General features: G+C 39.9%; 1 protein-coding gene across 3 annotated transcripts in view; it reads right to left on the minus strand.

The window, feature by feature from the left end:
- The window catches only part of znf407 (zinc finger protein 407), a 509,138-nt gene that overhangs the window by 166,747 nt on the left and 323,196 nt on the right, over positions 1-19,195 (minus strand). For all 3 annotated transcript variants that reach the window (XM_063056048.1, XM_063056031.1, XM_063056041.1), the window contains exon 6: positions 1,789-1,872. In XM_063056048.1, the coding sequence (XP_062912118.1) occupies positions 1,789-1,872 (84 nt within the window). The remainder of the gene's footprint in view (positions 1-1,788; positions 1,873-19,195) is intronic.

A 19,195-nucleotide genomic window follows, 5' to 3' on the forward strand; every position in this document is an offset into this window, starting at 1 on the left:
TGTGCATCGAGTGTTGGCCTTTTATTTTTCATTTCTATTCTATTTTTCTTTAATTGGGTTCTTTCGGGTTTCTTGCTTTGTGGCTACTTGTCAGCAAGCAAATCTCAAGGTTGTACAATTTATACATTCTTTGATAATAAATGATTCTTGAAACTTGAAACATAGCTCAGGAAATATCACTGGAAATTATACTGTGTCATTGAACAACCTGTTGCAGTTTTGCAATGTTACAAACCAAACAGCATTAGATGTTTGCATGTAGCTGAAAAGCTGAGCAGGTACAACCCGACTCCGGGAACACAGGAGCAGGAGTAGACCACTCGGCCCTACAAGCCTATCCCACCATTCAATGTTATCATGGCTGATATGCCCCAGTACTGACCTCCTCATCTGTGCCATTTCCCCAGAGTCTTCTACAATTACATCCCCCCCTCACCAATATATCTAATGATATATTTAAGGATATAAGAAAGCGTGGCCGTGACACTACTTGCTTTGGAGATTGCAAAGATTCAGCATGTCATCAAAAATTTTGACAAACATCTTGTTGCATCACAGCCTAGTATGGAAACACCAATGCCCTTGAATGGAAAATCCTACAAAAAGTAGTGTATATGCCCAGCCCATCTCAGGAAAACCATCTTCCACCGCGCCCCCCCCCCCCCCATTGAGCACATCTACACAGAGTGCTGTCACAGGAAAGTAGGACCCCCACCACCCAGGACATACTCTCTTCTCGCTGTTGAAATCGGGAAGAAGATAAAGGACCCATAGGACCTACAATACCAGGTTCAGGAAGTTATTACCCTTCAACCATTAGGTTTTGAACCAGTGGGGATAACTTCACTAAACTTCACTCACCCCATCACTAAACTGTTCCAAAAATCTATGGACTCATTTTCAAGGACTCTTCATCTCATGTTCTTGATATTTATTGCTTATTTATTAATTATTATTTCTTTTTTTCTTTTGTATTTGCACAATTTGTTGTCTTTTGCACAGTAGTTGTTCGTCTATCCTGTTGGGTACAGTCTTTCATTGAGTTTGTCACGTTTCTTGGATTTGAATATTTCTGCAAGAAAATTAATCTGAGGATTGTATATGGTGACGTATATGTACTTTGACAATAAATTAATTTTGAATTTGCACTTTGAGATAATTGAAATACTTCCCTTCTTCTAGCTAGTCTGTAGTCAGTGTATAATCAAGGGAGATGTGAAAACTAAGTGGGATTCCATACCCTCACAAAGACAAAAAAATGAGCTACACCTGAAACAAGGTGTCATATAACTTTTTCCAGGAATACCATAATTAGGATTGTGCACAGGAAAATACTCCAATATTTGCTTTATGTTACGGTGCCCATGTTGCTTTTCAACAGGGTTTGTGTTCCTGCAGAGTATCATTTAATGAGGATATGAAAATCGCTGAAGAATTGGTTTGTGTACTAAAATCTGGGTATATAAATGGGTTACACCTCCATTAAGTTTATTACAGGATTACCCATGCTCCTGTCACAGGCTGCTACAGAACAATTTCAGTATTAATACATTACTCTAGATTTAAAAGGAGGATTTTCCTATCAGCTATTTTCTCTTTACATATAAATCATACGCATAGTGTATATACCACAAATCATTTATTATGCCAATAACTTTGCACTGAAGCAATTAGCAGTCTGACTGTGCAGAAAACGCTCTTTTTTTCTTCCAGGGTAGGTCACAATTATAATTTTACATTTTTTCGATGATAAGTATTAGCCTAAAGAAGTGGATGACTTGAACTGACCTGTGTGCTGTCGCCGGTGTTTGGTGAGAGCATGGCGAGTTCCACCGGCAAATCTGCAGAGGTCACACAGAAATGACTTCTCCCCTGTTGCAGTAATAAACAGATAAGAAGAGCGTGGAGGTCACAGATCATTAAAACATATCTATCAAGACTCTCAGGGTTGCTAATTCCTCCAATCAAATGTTTCCATGTAAATATGTCAAATGGGAATGAAATTACCACTGCAGTTTATTGACTGAGATAAAATCTGAAAAGCACCACTGAACATAATTACATACTTGTCAGACCCATAAAAATTAGCTTTAATATCAATGGAATGGTTTTGTACAACTTCATTTCAGCTAGATGTCTTCCAGATGGGGCTGCTTTATGCACTTGAACAATTTTTATGTGCATCCTGCCTCTTTACCCCTTAATTCCCACAGACCCAGTCACTCAATGTTGATTTGCCCATTTACAATGGCAGCTGGAAGTCACTAAAAGGTTCCTTGAGCACCAGCTATTGGATGCACAACCTCACTGGAACAATGCTTTAACTTAACTAGACACATAGATATATCTCAGTAGGTCAATATAAAAGGAGTTAACTTTTGTGAAGTCACAATCTAAAATTGGAATGAGTGTTGTACCTTTAATGCATTAATAACATGATGCAACAAGAGACTGCATATCAAAAGCACTTATCAATATTATCCATTGATCTATAAATCGAATTGTCTTCTCTTCGTAATAGGAGCAGGTAACAGATACAGCATTCGAAACTCTTGCTGTTCTCCAATATTTGTTTTTTTTTAACTATGCTAATGACATTAAGTTCATTTCAAACATAATAGAAATAACAGATTGACAAATTCAGGCAGTTTCCTTCTAACCAACACCTTGGATAGTTTTCAAATGTTAAAAATTCTCAAAATCATCAAACCAGTGAAAGGAGAACAATTCAAGTTTTTTTTGGCAAATGGTGTGAATTAATCTCAAAATAAAATTCCTTCATTTCCAATGCTTAAAACAATGATTGACAGAATCCCTGAATAAAACACAATAGCTGCAAGATTTCAATCAATTTCTGCAAGAGCCTACTAACCAGCACTTTCCTTTTCCAAGTGGGGAAGTTGAAAAGAACGTGCCATTTATGCACATTTCTGGCAAAAACGTTTCAGCTCCAGTAAGGTTAAAACAAGAAAATGCTTTTATATTTCTGAGAATAATTTAAATTTAAAATGTTATTTTTATGTTGTTGTATTCATTGAACTTGATGCAATATTATCTCCCAGCAACACAGAATTGGTCTATTTTCTGTTTGCAAAATTCTGTAACGCAAGCAGAAAATGATTGCAAACAAAAGACAAGGTTTAGATAGGCAAACACATGTAAAAATGCAGTAAGTTAACAAGTCTTTCCAATAAGTCTGCACTCACTGTCGTATTATAGTTATCAATCCAGCAAGAGCATGCACATGTTTGCAGAACATTCACTATCTCACATCACACCCAATATCACCCCCCACCCCCCATCCTCTCAACAGCATACATTAGCTGATGTCTCTGAATTCCTCCAGTTCTGGGACCACGTTGATTCCTGATTTCCATTAATCCTCCATTACCAGCCATAACTTCAATTATCCCAGATTTAAGCAACAGAATCCTTCTTCACAACTTTCCACCTTCCTTGCTTTAAAAAAATTCTTTATAATGAATCCCTTAAACCACCTGCCCTAACATCTTCTTCTATAATTCTGCACCCTGTTTTATTTGAACATGCTCCTGTCAGCAAGACCAAGGAACTATTTAGACTTCAAGAGAGGGAAAACAGAGGTCCATGAGCCGTCCTCATCAGAGGATCAGAGGTGGAGAGGGTAGTAACTTTAAATTGTTGGATGTTACTATTTCAGAGGACCAGTCCTTAGGAGTCTGCGCAGATTCAACATGAGATCTAAAACGTTGACAAACTTCTATTGACTGGCTGTATTACAGCCTGGTATGGAAACACCAATGCATTTGAATGGAAAATCCTACAAAATCTAGTGGATTCGGTCCAGTACATCACAGGTAAAACTCTCCCAACCATTGAGCACATCTACCTAAAACACTGTCGTAGGAAAGCAGCCTGCATCATTAGAGATCCCCCATCACTCAAGTCATGCTCTCTTCGCACTGCTGCCATCAGAGACAATGTACAAGACCCTCAGGACACGCACCACCAGGTTCAAGAATAGTTACTACCTCTCAACCGTCAAGATCTTAAATAAAACGGGATAACTACACTCACTTGCCCCATCATTGAAGTGTTCCCACAACCAATGATCTGACTTTTAAGAACTCTTTATTTCATGTGCTCGGTTATTTATTGCTATTTAATTATATTTGCATTTGCTCAGTTTGTTGGTTTGAACTCTGGCTGATCTTTCATTGCTCCTGTTATAGTTACTATTCTATAGATTTGCTGAGTATGCCCACAAGAAAATGAATCTCAGGTGTATATGTACTTTGAACTATTTGAACTTTGTGAAGTGCTTAGGACATTTGACTATTGCCTTTTGTAAATGCAGATCATTTTCTATGCTATTTATTCATTTAGTTCCTCCTGTAAGTCCTAAAAAAAGATCATAGTTCTACAATGAACACATCAGAAGTTGTTATCAGGGTTTGTTTTAGTAACTTGAAGGCATGTTGCAGCCTTTTGGGCTTACTATAGCAGATTCTACAACTTCAGATGGGTTAATTTTCTGTCTTTATCAGTCAACCATCTATAATATATGATCAGTTTGTTTCTTTATCCATCTTTTCCTTGTTCTGAAGGAGTGGGGGACATGTCCAGTTTGACCTGCCAGACATGTAGTCCTGCTTTGTATTTTGCAAATCCACACACTTGTTCTTGATTTGCTGCCATTCACTTATTGACCAGATGACCTTGCTTACAGCTCATCTCCATGGTCATCACAGTTTCACCCTATCGGGGACATTCCATTCCCTCACCATCTCCAAAGTTTAACAGGTTTTTATTTGTTTCTTTCCAAGTTCTGACAAAGGGGCTTCAACCTAAAACATTGGCTCTGTTTTCCTTCACTCAAATGTAGTCATTATGTATAATTGTTAATCATGCAATTAATAACACATGGAATTCCTACGCCATCATCATCGAATACCAAATCCATCACCCACAAAATGAGTGAAAATAAATTCTTTCTCAGCCTTCCCAGATAAATGATAAAAAATAATAAGTAAATGGAAGTGATTATCAGGGAGTAATCTAATTTCAGGCTTCAGAACACCATCATTTATGGGAATGATGTGAACCCTTTGATCAATATTACTAAGAATAATTCCTGGGTGTCTATTATTTGCTATTTAAATCAATTTACTGAATAAAAAATATTGAGAGGTTATTTTCATTTCAACTGATTGGTTGTTGACCACACGGTACAATTTTATCAACACAAATGACAAAGGCTGGACTGTACTGAGGGAAATAATCGTTATCGGCAACAGTCCAGTTTCATTCAACACACATCAAAGTTACTGCTGAACGCAGCAGGCCAGGCACCATCTCTAGGAAAAGGTACAGTCCAGTTTCATTGTCGGTTTTCCTGATCTGCTCATAGAACAAAAATCTATTGGACTAATTAAACAATTCTATAATGCAAGTTTAATAAATAATTTAGATATACTTCTCTCTGATTTTAGGTTTTAATGCATCTTACTATTAATCATTTCAGCTCTTCAGGATTGTTTCCAGACTAACATCATTCAATATTATTCAAAGAATAAACTTGAACAGGGTTTCAATGTTATTAACCATAAATAACTTGTCTTAAATGGAATGCCAAAGGTTACATCACTCTTATAAAAATCTGGCCTGTTTAATCTGCATTTATTGCAGCTCTTCATGCATCTTGTGGTGAAAGGACTATTGACCAATCTACTCTTTCACCTTCTTCACTCTGGAGACAAGGAGAGCAAACTAATCTCTTAACAATCACCAAATTTTCAGAAACAGAATCAAGTTCAATATCACTAACCTATGTTGTGAAATTTGTTGTTTTGTGACAACATACATTGTAATACATAATAATAAAAGCTATAAATTACAATAAGTATATATAAAAATAAATTAAATAATTAGTGCAAAAAGAGAGGGAAAAATACTGAGGTAATGATTCATGGGTTCATTATCTATTCAGAAAGCTGATGGTAGAGGGGAATAAGCTGTTTTTAAAATGTTGTGTGTGTGTCTTCAGGCTCCTGTAGCTCCTTCCTGGTGGTAACATTGAGAAGAGATCATGTCCTGGGTAGTGGGGGTACTTAATAATGGATGCTACCTTTTCGAAGCATCGTCTTTTGAAGACATTCTGGATGCTGAGGAGGCTAGTGCCCACAATGGAATCTGCAGAGTCTGCAATCCTTTGCAGCTTTTTCTGATCCTGTGCAGTGGTCCCTCCGTAACAGATGATGATGCAATCAGTTAGAATGTTCTTCACTTATCTGTAGAAACTAACAACTGTCTTTGGTGTTATACCAATTCTTCTCAAACTCCTAATGAAATATAGCGGCTGACGTGCCTTTTTTGTAATTGTATCAGTACGTCGGGCCCAGGATAGGTCTTCAGAGATGTTGACATCCGGGAACTTGAAACCGTTTACTCTTTCCACTTCTGATCCCTTAACTTACCCTTCCTGAGGTCCACAATCAATTCCTTGGTCTTACTGATGTTGAGTGCAAGGTTGTTGTGATACCAATCAGCCAGATAATCTATCTCCTTCCTGTTTGTCTTCTCATCGCCATCTAGAATTCTGCCAACAATAGTTGTGTCATCGATTAATTTATAGATGCCGTTTGTGCATGCCTACCCACACAGTCATGGGCGTAGACAGAGTGGAGCAGTGGGCTTAGTATGCATCCTTGAGGTGTGTCCGTGTTGCTTGTCAGTGAGAAGATGTTATTTCTGATCCACACAGACTGCGGTCTCCCAGTGAGGAAGCCAACGATCCAGCTGCAAAGGGAGGTACAGAGGCCCAGGTTTGGAAGCTTGTTGATTAGAACTGAGGGTATGATTGTGTCAAATGCTCAGCTATAATCAATAAACACTAATTTTCATAGATACACCATAGAAAGCATTCTTCTAGGGTGCATCACAACCTGATATGGAAGTTGTCCAGTCAAAGACCGGAAGAAGCTGCAGAAGGTCGTGAACACAGCCCAGCACATCACACAAACCAATCTTCCGTCCTTGGACTCACTTTACACCGCATGCTGTCAGAGCAGTGCTGCCAGGATAATCAAGGACACGACCCACCCAGCCAACACACTTTTCGTCCCTCTTCCCTCCAAGAGAAGGCTCAGGAGCTTGAAGACTCGTACGGCCAGATTTGGGAAGAGCTTCTTTCCAACTGTGATAAGACTGCTGAACGGATCCTGACCTGGATTTGGGCCGTACCCTCCAAATATCCGGACCTGCCGCTCGTTTTTTTTGCACTATCTTACTTTCCCTTCTCTATTTATGATTTATAATTTAAATTTTTAATATTTACTATCGATTTGTACTCCAGGGAACGCAAAGCACAGAATCAAATAACGCTGTGATGATTGTGCACTCTAGTATCAATTGTTTGACGACAATAAAGTAAAGTAAACAGCAGCCTGAGGTATTGCCAACTGGAGAGTTAATGAGATTGCATCTGCTGTAGAACTATTGCAGTGATAGGCAAAGTGCAGTGAGTCTAGATCCTGGCTTAGGCACGAGTTGATTCTAGCCATGACCAACCTCACAAAGCACTTCATCACGGCAGATGTGAGTGGCACAGGATTACAGTCATTGAGGCAGCTCACTATGCTCTTCCTGGGCACTAGTATGATTTCTCTGAGATCTGTCTGGAAGTCACAGTTCGAAGTGGTCAAACTGTACTAGCTCACCTGCAAATCTCAGGTGATATTTTAAGTCCTTAGTTTACTGAGGAATCAGGAGTCGTGTAATAACAGTAGTGACTATTTTTAAGAGTTAAAATTGGATTAAAATAAGTGCTTTCTTATGGAATGCTTTTATATTAATGCAATACAAACTATAAGCACTCTCCTCTCAAACATTTTCTAATTTAGAATTAAAATGTACAGTGACGTGGAAACAAATCCTTTATTTTCTATTAGGAAATAGACACTGTCCCCCATCTGTCATTATGGCGCAGACTACAAAATCTAACAACGAGAATCCATAATATTGATTGGACCAAGTCTCCACAATTATTCTTTAAAAGGAAACACTGACGATAAATTACATCTCCACAGGCTTTTCATCTGGTGTTCAATGTAAGTGATCTCAGAGGACATTCTTGAGATCTGAAATCGTCAACACCCTTTTCAATGAAGCTAAGGAGGTTTTAGCTTCCCAGACACAAAGCCAAAGAAACTCACATTACCTTTGCTATAAGCACATTCACCATTCAAGAACTATGAAATTCTAGCTCTTGCTACAAAATACACGTCACATACTCTATTACTATTCCCCAGTTAAAATTTGGTTAGAAAGGACTGAACACAGCTGATATCCCTGCATGCGCCCCATGTGACAGTCATTCTTGCTGGTCCTTTGAAGCCTCCAGTGAGGTGGCAAGGTTGGGATGGTCACCTGGCTCCTGCACTGGAACTACCCGACAGCAAACAAAGCTGAAACTCTGCTTAGTCATCTGTCAAACTAAGCAAAAATGTTAAATTTTTAATGTGTCTGGTAGTCAGAAACATCAAAAATCTATTAAAATTTAAAAAAACATTTAAGTGATTTAAAACTTTAAAAATGAAAACAATAAACAAAACATAAAGTATCTACTTAATGATAAACAAAAGTAAAATTAAAATAAAAACTTAACCTACGTAACATGGACCTTGTTATTTCTTTCTGTTTTGCACTATTTATTTTGTAATTTATAATAATGTCTTTGCACTGTACTGCTACTGCAAAATAAACAAATTTCACATCATCTAAGTCAGTGATTATAAATTAAATTCTCATTTCAATGAAGGGGTTTTAAAACTATGGGGTCTCTTAATCGTTTCCCCAATGTAAAAGCAGAGGTGATCCCAGTAACTTTAGCAAGACTGCTCCTAAACCATTCCCTCAAGTAGAGTCCAGTGTTGGAGCACTGTGATAAATGTAAAACCTGTGAACATCTGTCTTCTATGGGTGGTGGGCATAAGTTAGAAGTTTGATAAAGTTTAAACTGAATACAGGGTATTCTAATTAGAAACAATGATCTCAGCCAGTGAGCTTCAATTCGACATACCATGAACCAGGACATTGCTTAATCATTTTCCAGCTTGATTACTTGCTCTGCGTTGTCCTGTGATTACTTGCACTGCTTGGGAGGTTGGGGCCAGCACTTAATATAATGTACAATGCTGTGCATATTTAAAGAACATTCTCCATTTTTATTATTGACCATACAGCTGAAATCACGGTTGTTAGTGGTGGAGCAGTTAAATTCAGCAACAATCAAAATAAGCGTGGTTATCTCAGAGCAGTTGAAGCTGGAGTTTGCAGGGATTTAAAAGCATTAACCGTACTTGGAATACTGTTTACAGTTTTGGTCATCCTGATACAGGAAAGAGTGCAGGATGATTTTACGAGGATATTGGCCCATGCTATAGGGAGAAGTTGGCCAGGTTAGGTCTTTATTCCTTGCAACATTGGAGAATGAGGGGTGACCTTATAGAAGTGTTTCAAATTATGAAAAGCATAGATAAACTTGGTAGTAGCAGTCTTTTCTCCTGAGTAGGGCTGTCCAAAACCAGGAGGGGTCAGGGTGAGAGAGGAAAGATTTAAGATGGGCCTGAAAGGTATTTATTTATCAGAAGGCAATACGTATATGAAATAGGCTGCCAGAAGAAGTGGTTAAAACAGTATGATTTATGAAGCACATAAATAGGCAGATGGAGGAGTAGGACTCAGAGGGATAATGGCTGAATACAGGAAATTGGTACTAGCTGGGTGGAATCCTTGCTCAACATGGACAGTTGAGCCAGCAGGCCAGCATCCATGTTCTTTTGCTCTATGTCTCAGAACTTAAAGTTGAGGTGTTGCTGATGGTAGCAAGTAAAATACCTATGTATTCAAAAATGCTTTCTGCACATTAAGATGATATGATGACCTGATTTTATTGTCATCTTTGAGCAAATACGCTTTCCACCAACCGCAAAAACTACACAAAGATCTAGTAATCTTTAAGGCTGGCAGCACCATGGAAAACAAATTGTTGTTTTGTGTTATCACTTCTAGGGAAGTGTCAAATTAACATCATTCTATCAATTACACTGAACAGCAAACCACATTAAAGAATTGTTGCAGACTACAAATCCGGAAGGCAAAAACGGTCATAATTTTAAACTTAACTAAATACTTTAGAAAAATGTGAAATGCATTATTAACATAGATATTCAAATATCATAAATGCATTGTAATTTTTAAGGGCAAGTTTTCCAAACAGTAATTATGATTTAGTATGTCCATTACAGCACTCTGCAACATTTAAGGTACGAGTAAAGCTAGTTTGTACGTTGGATTTCTCCCGAGTCCTTTAGAGAAGGCTGTAAAGGATGCATCCCGTGTACAGCAACTTTGAGATTTCTGTGTTGTAAAAGGTACATAAGAAATCCTACAATTGTTGGGTTTTTTTAGTGCGATACACTCAGACCCCTCGTAACACTACCCCGCATAGTGCTGATTCATTACAACGCAGTTATTCAATTCTTTATTGAATTATTTTTAATTACAAAACTTCTTTCTAAGCAACACTTAAAACTTCTCAAGTGTGGCCGCCATTACAGTAAACATTCAATCAGCCACAGAGAGCGCTTTACATACGCTCTGAGCCACTCACAGCCAATCACGTATTAGTTCATGCTCTGCCACATGTGTAAACATTTTTGCTCCCTCACCAATTTATTCCTTTTTTTCACCCATAACATCTGGAAAACGGCCTGCAACGTCCAGTGACGGTAGTGTATCCAAGATGTCTAGAAAAAGTATTAGCAAGTGAAACTGAAAGTGATACGGCATGAGGATGTTAATGATGGCGATGTTGAAGAGTTACTGCATTCTCATTCTGAGAGCCTAGTAACAAAGAGCTTTGAGAATTGGCAGAGCAACACATCTTGGGTGAATCTGAAGACATGTATGGAGAAGAGAAAACACCAGCAAGAAACCTCACCGCAAAACTCCTCGGCACTAGCACCATCACGATCACACATATCATGGACCAGTTCACTGATAATGACCTTGACTAGGAGCAAAGCAAAAAGGCAAGGAGGGGCGTTCTTGACATGATTTCCTGCTAGTGAGAACTGCAGCATGAGAGAAAACTTAAGAAAAGGCAGTCAAATCTCGACACCAACTTGGAGAAGAAGCCAACGTTAGAGGCGGACTCACAGCCTGGTCCCTCCTCTAAGATGTAACCACCACCTGATTCCCTCCGCTGCCGCTGCACTGAAGTATGGGTTAGGTCTATTTGCGTGTTTGTTACTCCACAAATTACTGTGTATACATAAAATAAAATATCATACATCTTGGGTTTGAATTTTTTAAAATCAGGCATAGAGGTCTATTTAAGTAATATTATAATAACTCTGCATAGTGCTGGTTTACATTGTGCTCCACCTCTGAGGAAGGCAACTCAGCGTTAAGGGTGTCTGACTGTAATGGCAAACACCAACAGCTATGTCATCCTTATATCCGAAAAATGAAAAACAAAATGCATAAACTTGATTAAAAGATGGCATTATACACCCTAAAGGTCACATGGTCCTAACGCTTCAAATAAACATAGGTTAGAATTTTCAACTCTTCAGGACTGGCCAAGGATTTCTTGGAGCTGAAAACTAATCTTCAGGATAGAGGTACAAGAAATAGAAATTGAAGTGGAAGTTGAGAAAAAGATTGGAGATGGGTAAATGGGTATTTTGATTGGAGAGGGCAGCTGGAAGTCATCTTGGAAGTTGTTGTTTTTCACATGAAGGAATGTGCATCTCCTTGAAACACTTGGCAGATCGAAGAGTTTAAATCTGTATTTAGTGCAAGGATTACTTTTAGAGCTTGCTAACTGGCTGGGATTTTCAGACTCCAGGTTAAAAGCTTTCATTCCTTGGAAGTCTAGTCATGCACTTAAATCAAGCATGTTTCTTCCCAGACCATTATAATGCAAACAACAAAGGGTAGCTCCATAAACAGTGCCACCATGAGTCTCTAAAGTTGGACTGATTTCTTTTTTGATAATGGGCACATTCTTTCATACATAGTTTGCAAAAACAAGACAGTGTCTTTATTTCAAGGCAACTGGTAGCTCCAGATTCCAGCATGTGAGAAAATCATGGTCAATTTCAAGCAAGTCTCAAGCACAGCGCTTTCAATCTGTTCACAGAATGGGAGTCTGAATTTCTTTCCAATAGTTTAACTCAAGACTGTATAATAAGTTGTGATGTGAGATTCCAATGTAACTGCATGCAAATGACAATGCATTAAATTGGCAGTAGTGTTTTATATTAATTGATAATCTACCTGTAATATTTATTAAGTGCATGTGCTTTCCTTCTTCAAATAAGTTAGAGAGGTCTGCAGTCCGAGGTGTGTTCCTGTACAGATACTGTTAGATGGAACAGATGATCTTCAGGTCAAAGGAAGGATAGTGTCCAATTCTGGGATCAGGAAGAGTGTAAAGAATGGCAAAGCATGGAAGGAAAGCAGGGGAGATTTGTTGGAATGACAATGTCACTGAAAAGTGACAAGATCAGAGGAAAAGAGTGTTTGAGAGCAAAAACTTAAAGTGAAGGTTTAAAAGAAATGGTTCAAATTATGATGGATTTTATTTAACATCTTTTCTGAAAAGTTGGTATCTCTAGCAGTGTAGCATGGATTGTTTGGATGCTAAAGGCATGCACATTGTCTGGTTCAATTATTACATGGGAAGCTCTCTGCTGGGAGGGATATGGTTTAAAATAGATCATTCCAGAAAAACACAGAGACTCCGGACTGTTTGCAACGTAGTTACGCTAAGAACTCCAGGCTTTCATTGTTCTTAATATAAAAAGTTGATGAGGTCTCTGGTTAGTTCTAAATAGTAAATCAAGTGTGTTATGTTTGTGGTACTGGGAAGCCGGGTGGCCATGAATAACACACACGAGAGACGGAGAGGCGTGGAACAAACAAGCTGCTGTTTGTTTTGCTTGTGCCCTCACACTATGTTCAGCACGTAATGCACAGGGAAGCTTTACAGCAACACATAATGGTCAAGATATACATGAATACATAACGTATCCTTCCGCCCTTATTTTAAAGGTTTTGCCCCCTTCCTATACACAGATCAGCTGCTGAACTATTCAATTCAATGGAGTAATCATCAAATTCAACCAACAACAAAAAATATTTTTTTCTAAACTAGGGAAAGAGAGTGGACTGCCTCTATTCCCAGAAATAACCCAGGGGATTATTCTGCCCCATCTGCTGAGGGATGGTCACTAAACCTGAAAATGGTCAATGTATCTGGAGGCCACCTGATTCTGTGAAGCTACCAACTACGTATGGAGGACACCAAAGTAATTTTATCTCTTGGTGGTGTGTGTATAGACCTTGACTTGGGTATTGCATTGTCAGTATGGGTCACCTCAGAAAGCATAGCTGAAGGGAAGCACTGGCTGTGTCATTTGATCATAACAGGGGTTCTGCAGTCGTCTCAGAATACTGTCCCATTTCTACATCCGGATATGGATTGGAAAGCTTATTTTGGTTTTCAGTTGCCTCGGAAGTGGGCAACAGCTGATCAACATGTAAAGTAAACATGCCTTCTCCAGATGTTGTGGTAACTAGTTTCCACTGTGTACAACACAGGACTAGTTTGTGCCACACTGTCACAGGTATCCGTTTTGTTTCAGAGATGTAATTACGAGCAAGTACTCTCTCTCCTGCTGTGAAACTTCTGTACTTCACTTTGGCACGTTTCTCTGTTTGGGGTTTCTGTTCATTTAGCACAATCTGTTTTGTGTTTGGGGTCAAAGTAGGTCAAGACAGATCTGCAGCTGCCTTTTCATCAGTGCAGTGGCTGGAGCCATTTTGGTGATGGCACGAGGTGTGTTCCTATGTCAGCAAGAAAGTGTGAGGACGCTGTTTGAAGGATCCACCTCCTGCTGAAGTATTGAGGGCTTGTTTCATTGTATGAATTGTTCAGCAAGGTCATTAGTGGCTGAATGAAATGGTGCTGACTGGATGTGCTGAATACTGTTTGTTTCCATAAATGCCTTGAACTCTTCAGACAGGAGTTGTGGGCCATTATCATTTACAAGCTGTTGAGGAAGCGCAAAACAGCTAGATGGAATGATACTCCTCAATGCCTATTTCAGATGTAGTGCTCTTCATGCTGGCAACCTCAGGTCCTTTGTGTCCATTATGACCAAGAACATATGGCTTCTACAGATCCTGTAAAATCTATGTGAATCCTCTGCCGTGGTTCCTCAGGCCATTCCCATGGATGCAAAGGAGTAAGCTGAGGAATATTTCTCACGCAGACAATGTGTGCCTGCTATGGTCTTCTCTTCAATGGTTATATCCAGTCCTGGCCACCAGAAATAGCTGTGTGTGATTTCTTTCATGCACACTATGCCACAGTGTCCAGCATGTGGCTCATCAAGCACTTGTGTTCTTAACGGTGGAGGAATGACAACACGGTAGCCCCATTGTAAACTTCCTGCTTGGACTGTGAGCTCCTTCCATCGTGCCTGGTAAGGTTTTAATTCTGTGGTTGACTCTCTTTTCCATTCATGTCCACCGCTTTAGCTAGAACAGTGTCAGTACGTGTGTGCTTCCAGACTTGCACCTCAGTTTTCAGTGTAGGTATTTCCTTGAAGTAAAAGATCTCTTTCGAGGATGGCTCTGGCTCTGTAACAGCTAACAGAAGTCTGGATAATCTATCAGTATTCGAATGATGACCAGAGCTCGTGTATAAATAAACTCTTCTTGGGCTTCCAGCTGTGTACAGGTATCGATTATAACTGACGTTTCGATGACAAACTCCGCCATCTTCATCACATCAAGACTACGGTTATAATTGATACCTGTACCCAGCTGGAAGCCTGAGAAGAGGTTATTCGTCATAAACACCGGGAAAGCACTAGATCCTTTTTCAGACCTCATGTATTTTATATCTTACTGATGTACAGATAGCAACAGAGCCCAACATTGCATTTGATAAGCAGCCATGGAAGGAATACCCACATGTGGACCAAAAACTGAATTCAAGGGGTGATCATCTGTCAGTAGTGTAAATCATCGACCTTTTGCATTAAAATACACACATTTCAACCCATCTAACTGACTGCAATTTTGTCCTGTCCACTGCCTATCCTTTCTCAGTCTCTCCATACACTGCATCTACCTTTACTGTAATTGTCCCATCCTCTGTGCTATCGCTCTGGTTCCCAGTCCCATGGCAACTAGTTTAAACCCTCCCTGACTGTAATGTTCATGGTACTGAGAAGCCAGGTGGACATGATCAACACACACAAGAGACAGAGAGGTGAGGAATAAACACGCCATCTCACATTACGTTCAGTACATAACATACAGGGAAGTGTGACAGCAACCCATAAGGGTAAAATATATACATAAATACATAACAAAGGGTACCTCAATCTGACTTTAGGCTAATTCACCCTTTAATTTGACCTGGGTGACGACCATGTTGCTGCCTGCTACTCGAAGACATTGGAGTTAGCGCACAAAAGCAGCATGCAGTGTAACCGTGAGTGACTGTCTTGGATGTTTCTCTTGCAATCACAAGACCTTGTTGGACGTTGATAATGTAAGACACCACAGGCCTGTTTCTCCTGTTTGGTGGCGAGACAGGCGATGAGGCAGCAGGTAACCTCTGTTGTAGCAAAGACTAGGCCTCAAGCCACGGGCTTGTCTGCTGCTGAAGTCCATGTGAGATGATGCTGGAAGCAATGTAGCGTGGAGTCCCTGCTCGGTTGGGAGCTGGCCTCTCCTATCAGTGCTGCCCTCCCTGTTTGATCAGTGGAATGATAGGCTGGATTGCTGGGAGCTGTACCATCAATTTGCATGTCGCTCAGGGACTTGGACTATACTTGTGGTTTCTTGCGGAACAATATGTTTTTTCTCTCTCTCTTGTTATTTTGAATGTATGTTGTGCACCATGGCCCCAGAGGAATGCTGTCTTATTCAAATATATCCATGTATAGTCTATTAAGCTTGATTTGATTTGATTGACCAGAGTAGGTAAGAAATATGATTTGCAAATTTTAGCTGTTACAATCTGAAATTATATGCTGAAGTTTCTCCTTCCAGGTTTCCAAGCTGCTACAATGCAGAAACTGCCCTAACCATAGTTCTATGAGACTATTGTGCATTATCCTTCCTAGAACCTTGTGCAGATTTTTCTACGGTCACCCATTTACTTCCAATATCTCTCTTCAGAATGTCTACTATGCAATTCCCTCCAAAGATACTGTTCAACCCGAGCTCCTCCAGCATCTTTCTTGTTGCTTCAGAATCCAGCTAGTGGACTATTCTCCACAAGTTGCAATCTTCCACTTATGAGAGCTACAACTCGATACTACTGAATGCTGGTCCCTCCTGATGCACCTGTAGTTCTCGCTTTTATCTTTATCTCATCTACATCCAGGTCGTACAGTGCCCAGTAAGCTGCCTCCCCATGACTCCAAATGCCACAGTGCTGTCTGTGTGGAAGGTGCACTTTTTCCATGAGACCCCAGAATGTTCTGGTTTTCTTCAACAACCCATAGATATCTACAAAGGTCGCTAGGCTAATTGGCTACTGTAAATTGTACCTAGTGTGTAGATGAGTTGTAGAATGTGAGGTGAGATGATGGGTGGAGGATAAGAATGGGATAATGTAAATGGTTGTTTTATGGTTAGTAAGGAATCAGTGAGCTGAAGGACCTGTTTCTATGCCATATGGCTCTATGACCTGACCACACCGAGGGAATACTGCACAGTCAGTGCTATTCAGATAAGACCAATCTACCTTTTCAAAGCCTCTTATAATTTTGAGCACATAATTACATTCCCCCTCAACCTCAGCTATCAACTGTTGATTTCTCCTTCAGCAACCCTTCATACAGCCCACAGTGTTAGTGAGAAATCACCTCAGGGGTTGATCACTGATTCCCAGCTTCCAGAGCAAAGACCCTATATTAGTCTCTTAACCCTGGCCTTACTCCAATTGATCTTCTCCGCACATTTTGAGAGGCTTTGGGGTATTTGCTAAGGTATAGAAACTGAACTGAACACAAATCTTTGACTCACCTGAATGTACAGTGGATTCTGGACACATCAGGAACAGTATATTTTGGCCCACTAAAGCAGCTGCCCCAATTAGCCTAAGTTTCATGGAAATAGCTAAAAAGGTATATAAAAAAAGACAAACTTGCGTATTTAAATTAAATACAGAGCATATTAGAATACTACCAATACTATAAAGGAACGGTACGTCACATCCGGTTTCTCCGGTTAGCGGACCATTTCCCTCCACGCCTTTCTGACCTAGTGGGGAACCGCGTACGAGGCAAGTTACAGCAGTGGTTTGCCATTGCCTTCTGCCGGGTGAATTTCCAAAGAGATCACCAGCTCATAATCCAGCACGGATGGAAAGCGTGCAGGGGAGCCAACTGGATTCGAACTCGGGACCCTTCGTCCCGAAGTCTGATGCTGATGCCACTATGCCATCAGCCGGGTCCACCAATACTATAAAACTGTGTATTAGTTCCTAATTGTTATTGATGGAAGAATTCACCTGGGTGCATTGCTGTGTTCTTTTGATTGAATGTAAATGAACAAAACAGCCCGGACACCTAGTGCAAATAATGGACTGCCTTCATACAATGCTTTCGACAACTGCATTCTCCAATTTTCATTGTAATATTCAAGATGATTGTTCATACCTTCAAATACTTCATCGTTCCTAACTTGCTGAAGTAGTGAAAGTTTAATTTTCACTCTCATCCGTTTCTCACTTCTCCAAGTGTGAATGCTTAAAACTGCAGTGACCAAAAAGGTTCTAAATTGCCTTACTGCTTATTTCTTTCCAACTATCAATGACAAAAATTACTGCTTTTAAACACAAACACACACAACTAACGCTATTTAAAAACTGTTCACTCTAAGCATGTTGTAGTGTCTAACGGTCACACAAATGCATACGACTGACGCTAGTAGGAAACTGTTTAGCAACAGTATCCTGGCCCAATTAAGTGTCATAGTGTCCCAAATAAATGAAGGGAATCCCAGCAATTTTCTCATTTAGTTTTTGCTCTTTGAACTGACCCAAATAAGTGGCTGCCCTGATTAACCAATGGCCCAATTAACCAAGATCCGTTGAATTCTATTTCCTAAGTAACTCACACAAAATGCTGGAGGAACTCAGCAGTCAGGCAGCATCTACGGAGGGAAATAAACAGTTGACATTTCAGGCTGAGACCCTTCATCAGTCCTAACAAAGGAGACCAGGTGAGGCGCTCAGCTCAAAACATTGACTATTCATTTTCCTCCATAGATGCTGCCTGACCACTAAATTACTGCAGCAATTGTGTGTGTTACTCAAGATTTCCAGCATCTTAAGATGTCCTATTTCCTGTTAGTTTAAATGCAAGGGTACACCTGGTATTCATTTGTACCCTTAATGAACAAAACAAATTATTGCTTACAAAAATATCTGATTGTTTAATTGTTTGGCATTGCAACGGCTCAAACTGCAAACTTCTGATGTAAAATAACCTGTGGGCTCCAGTCAGTTGAAACACCATTTCATGCTTACCTCACCACTGATCATGTCATGTGATCACATCACATGAGGCAGCTGTTTATTGATTGCGACTCAGCGTTGAACATCATCATCTCCTCATTACTACTCAACAAGCTTAGCCTTTGTACTTCCCTCTGCAAATAGATCTTTAACTTCCTCCTTGGGAGACTAGAATCAGTGTGGATCAGAGGTAACATCTCCATGATGATGATCAACACTGGAACACCTCATGGGTGTGTGCTTAGACCACTGCTCTACTCTCTTTACACTCATGACCGTGTGGCTAGGCACAGCTCAAGCGCCATCTATAAATTTGCTGATGACTCAACTGTCATTAGCAGAATCTCAGATGGTGATGAGGAAATGTACCGGAATGAGACCGATTGGCTGTTGAGTACTGTCGTGACAACCACCTTGCACTCAGTGTCAGTAAGACCAAGGAATTGATTGAGGATTTCAGGAAAGGGAGGGCGAGGGAGCACACATCAGTCCTCACTGAATGATCAGCAGTGAAAGGATGAGCAATTTTAAGCTCCTAGGTGTCGATATCTATGAAGATCATCCCGGACCCCACATATTGATGCAATTATGAAGAAGGCA

Source organism: Mobula hypostoma, chromosome 1 (genome assembly GCF_963921235.1).
Source record: "Mobula hypostoma chromosome 1, sMobHyp1.1, whole genome shotgun sequence".
In the NCBI taxonomy this organism is placed as follows: domain Eukaryota; kingdom Metazoa; phylum Chordata; class Chondrichthyes; order Myliobatiformes; family Myliobatidae; genus Mobula; species Mobula hypostoma.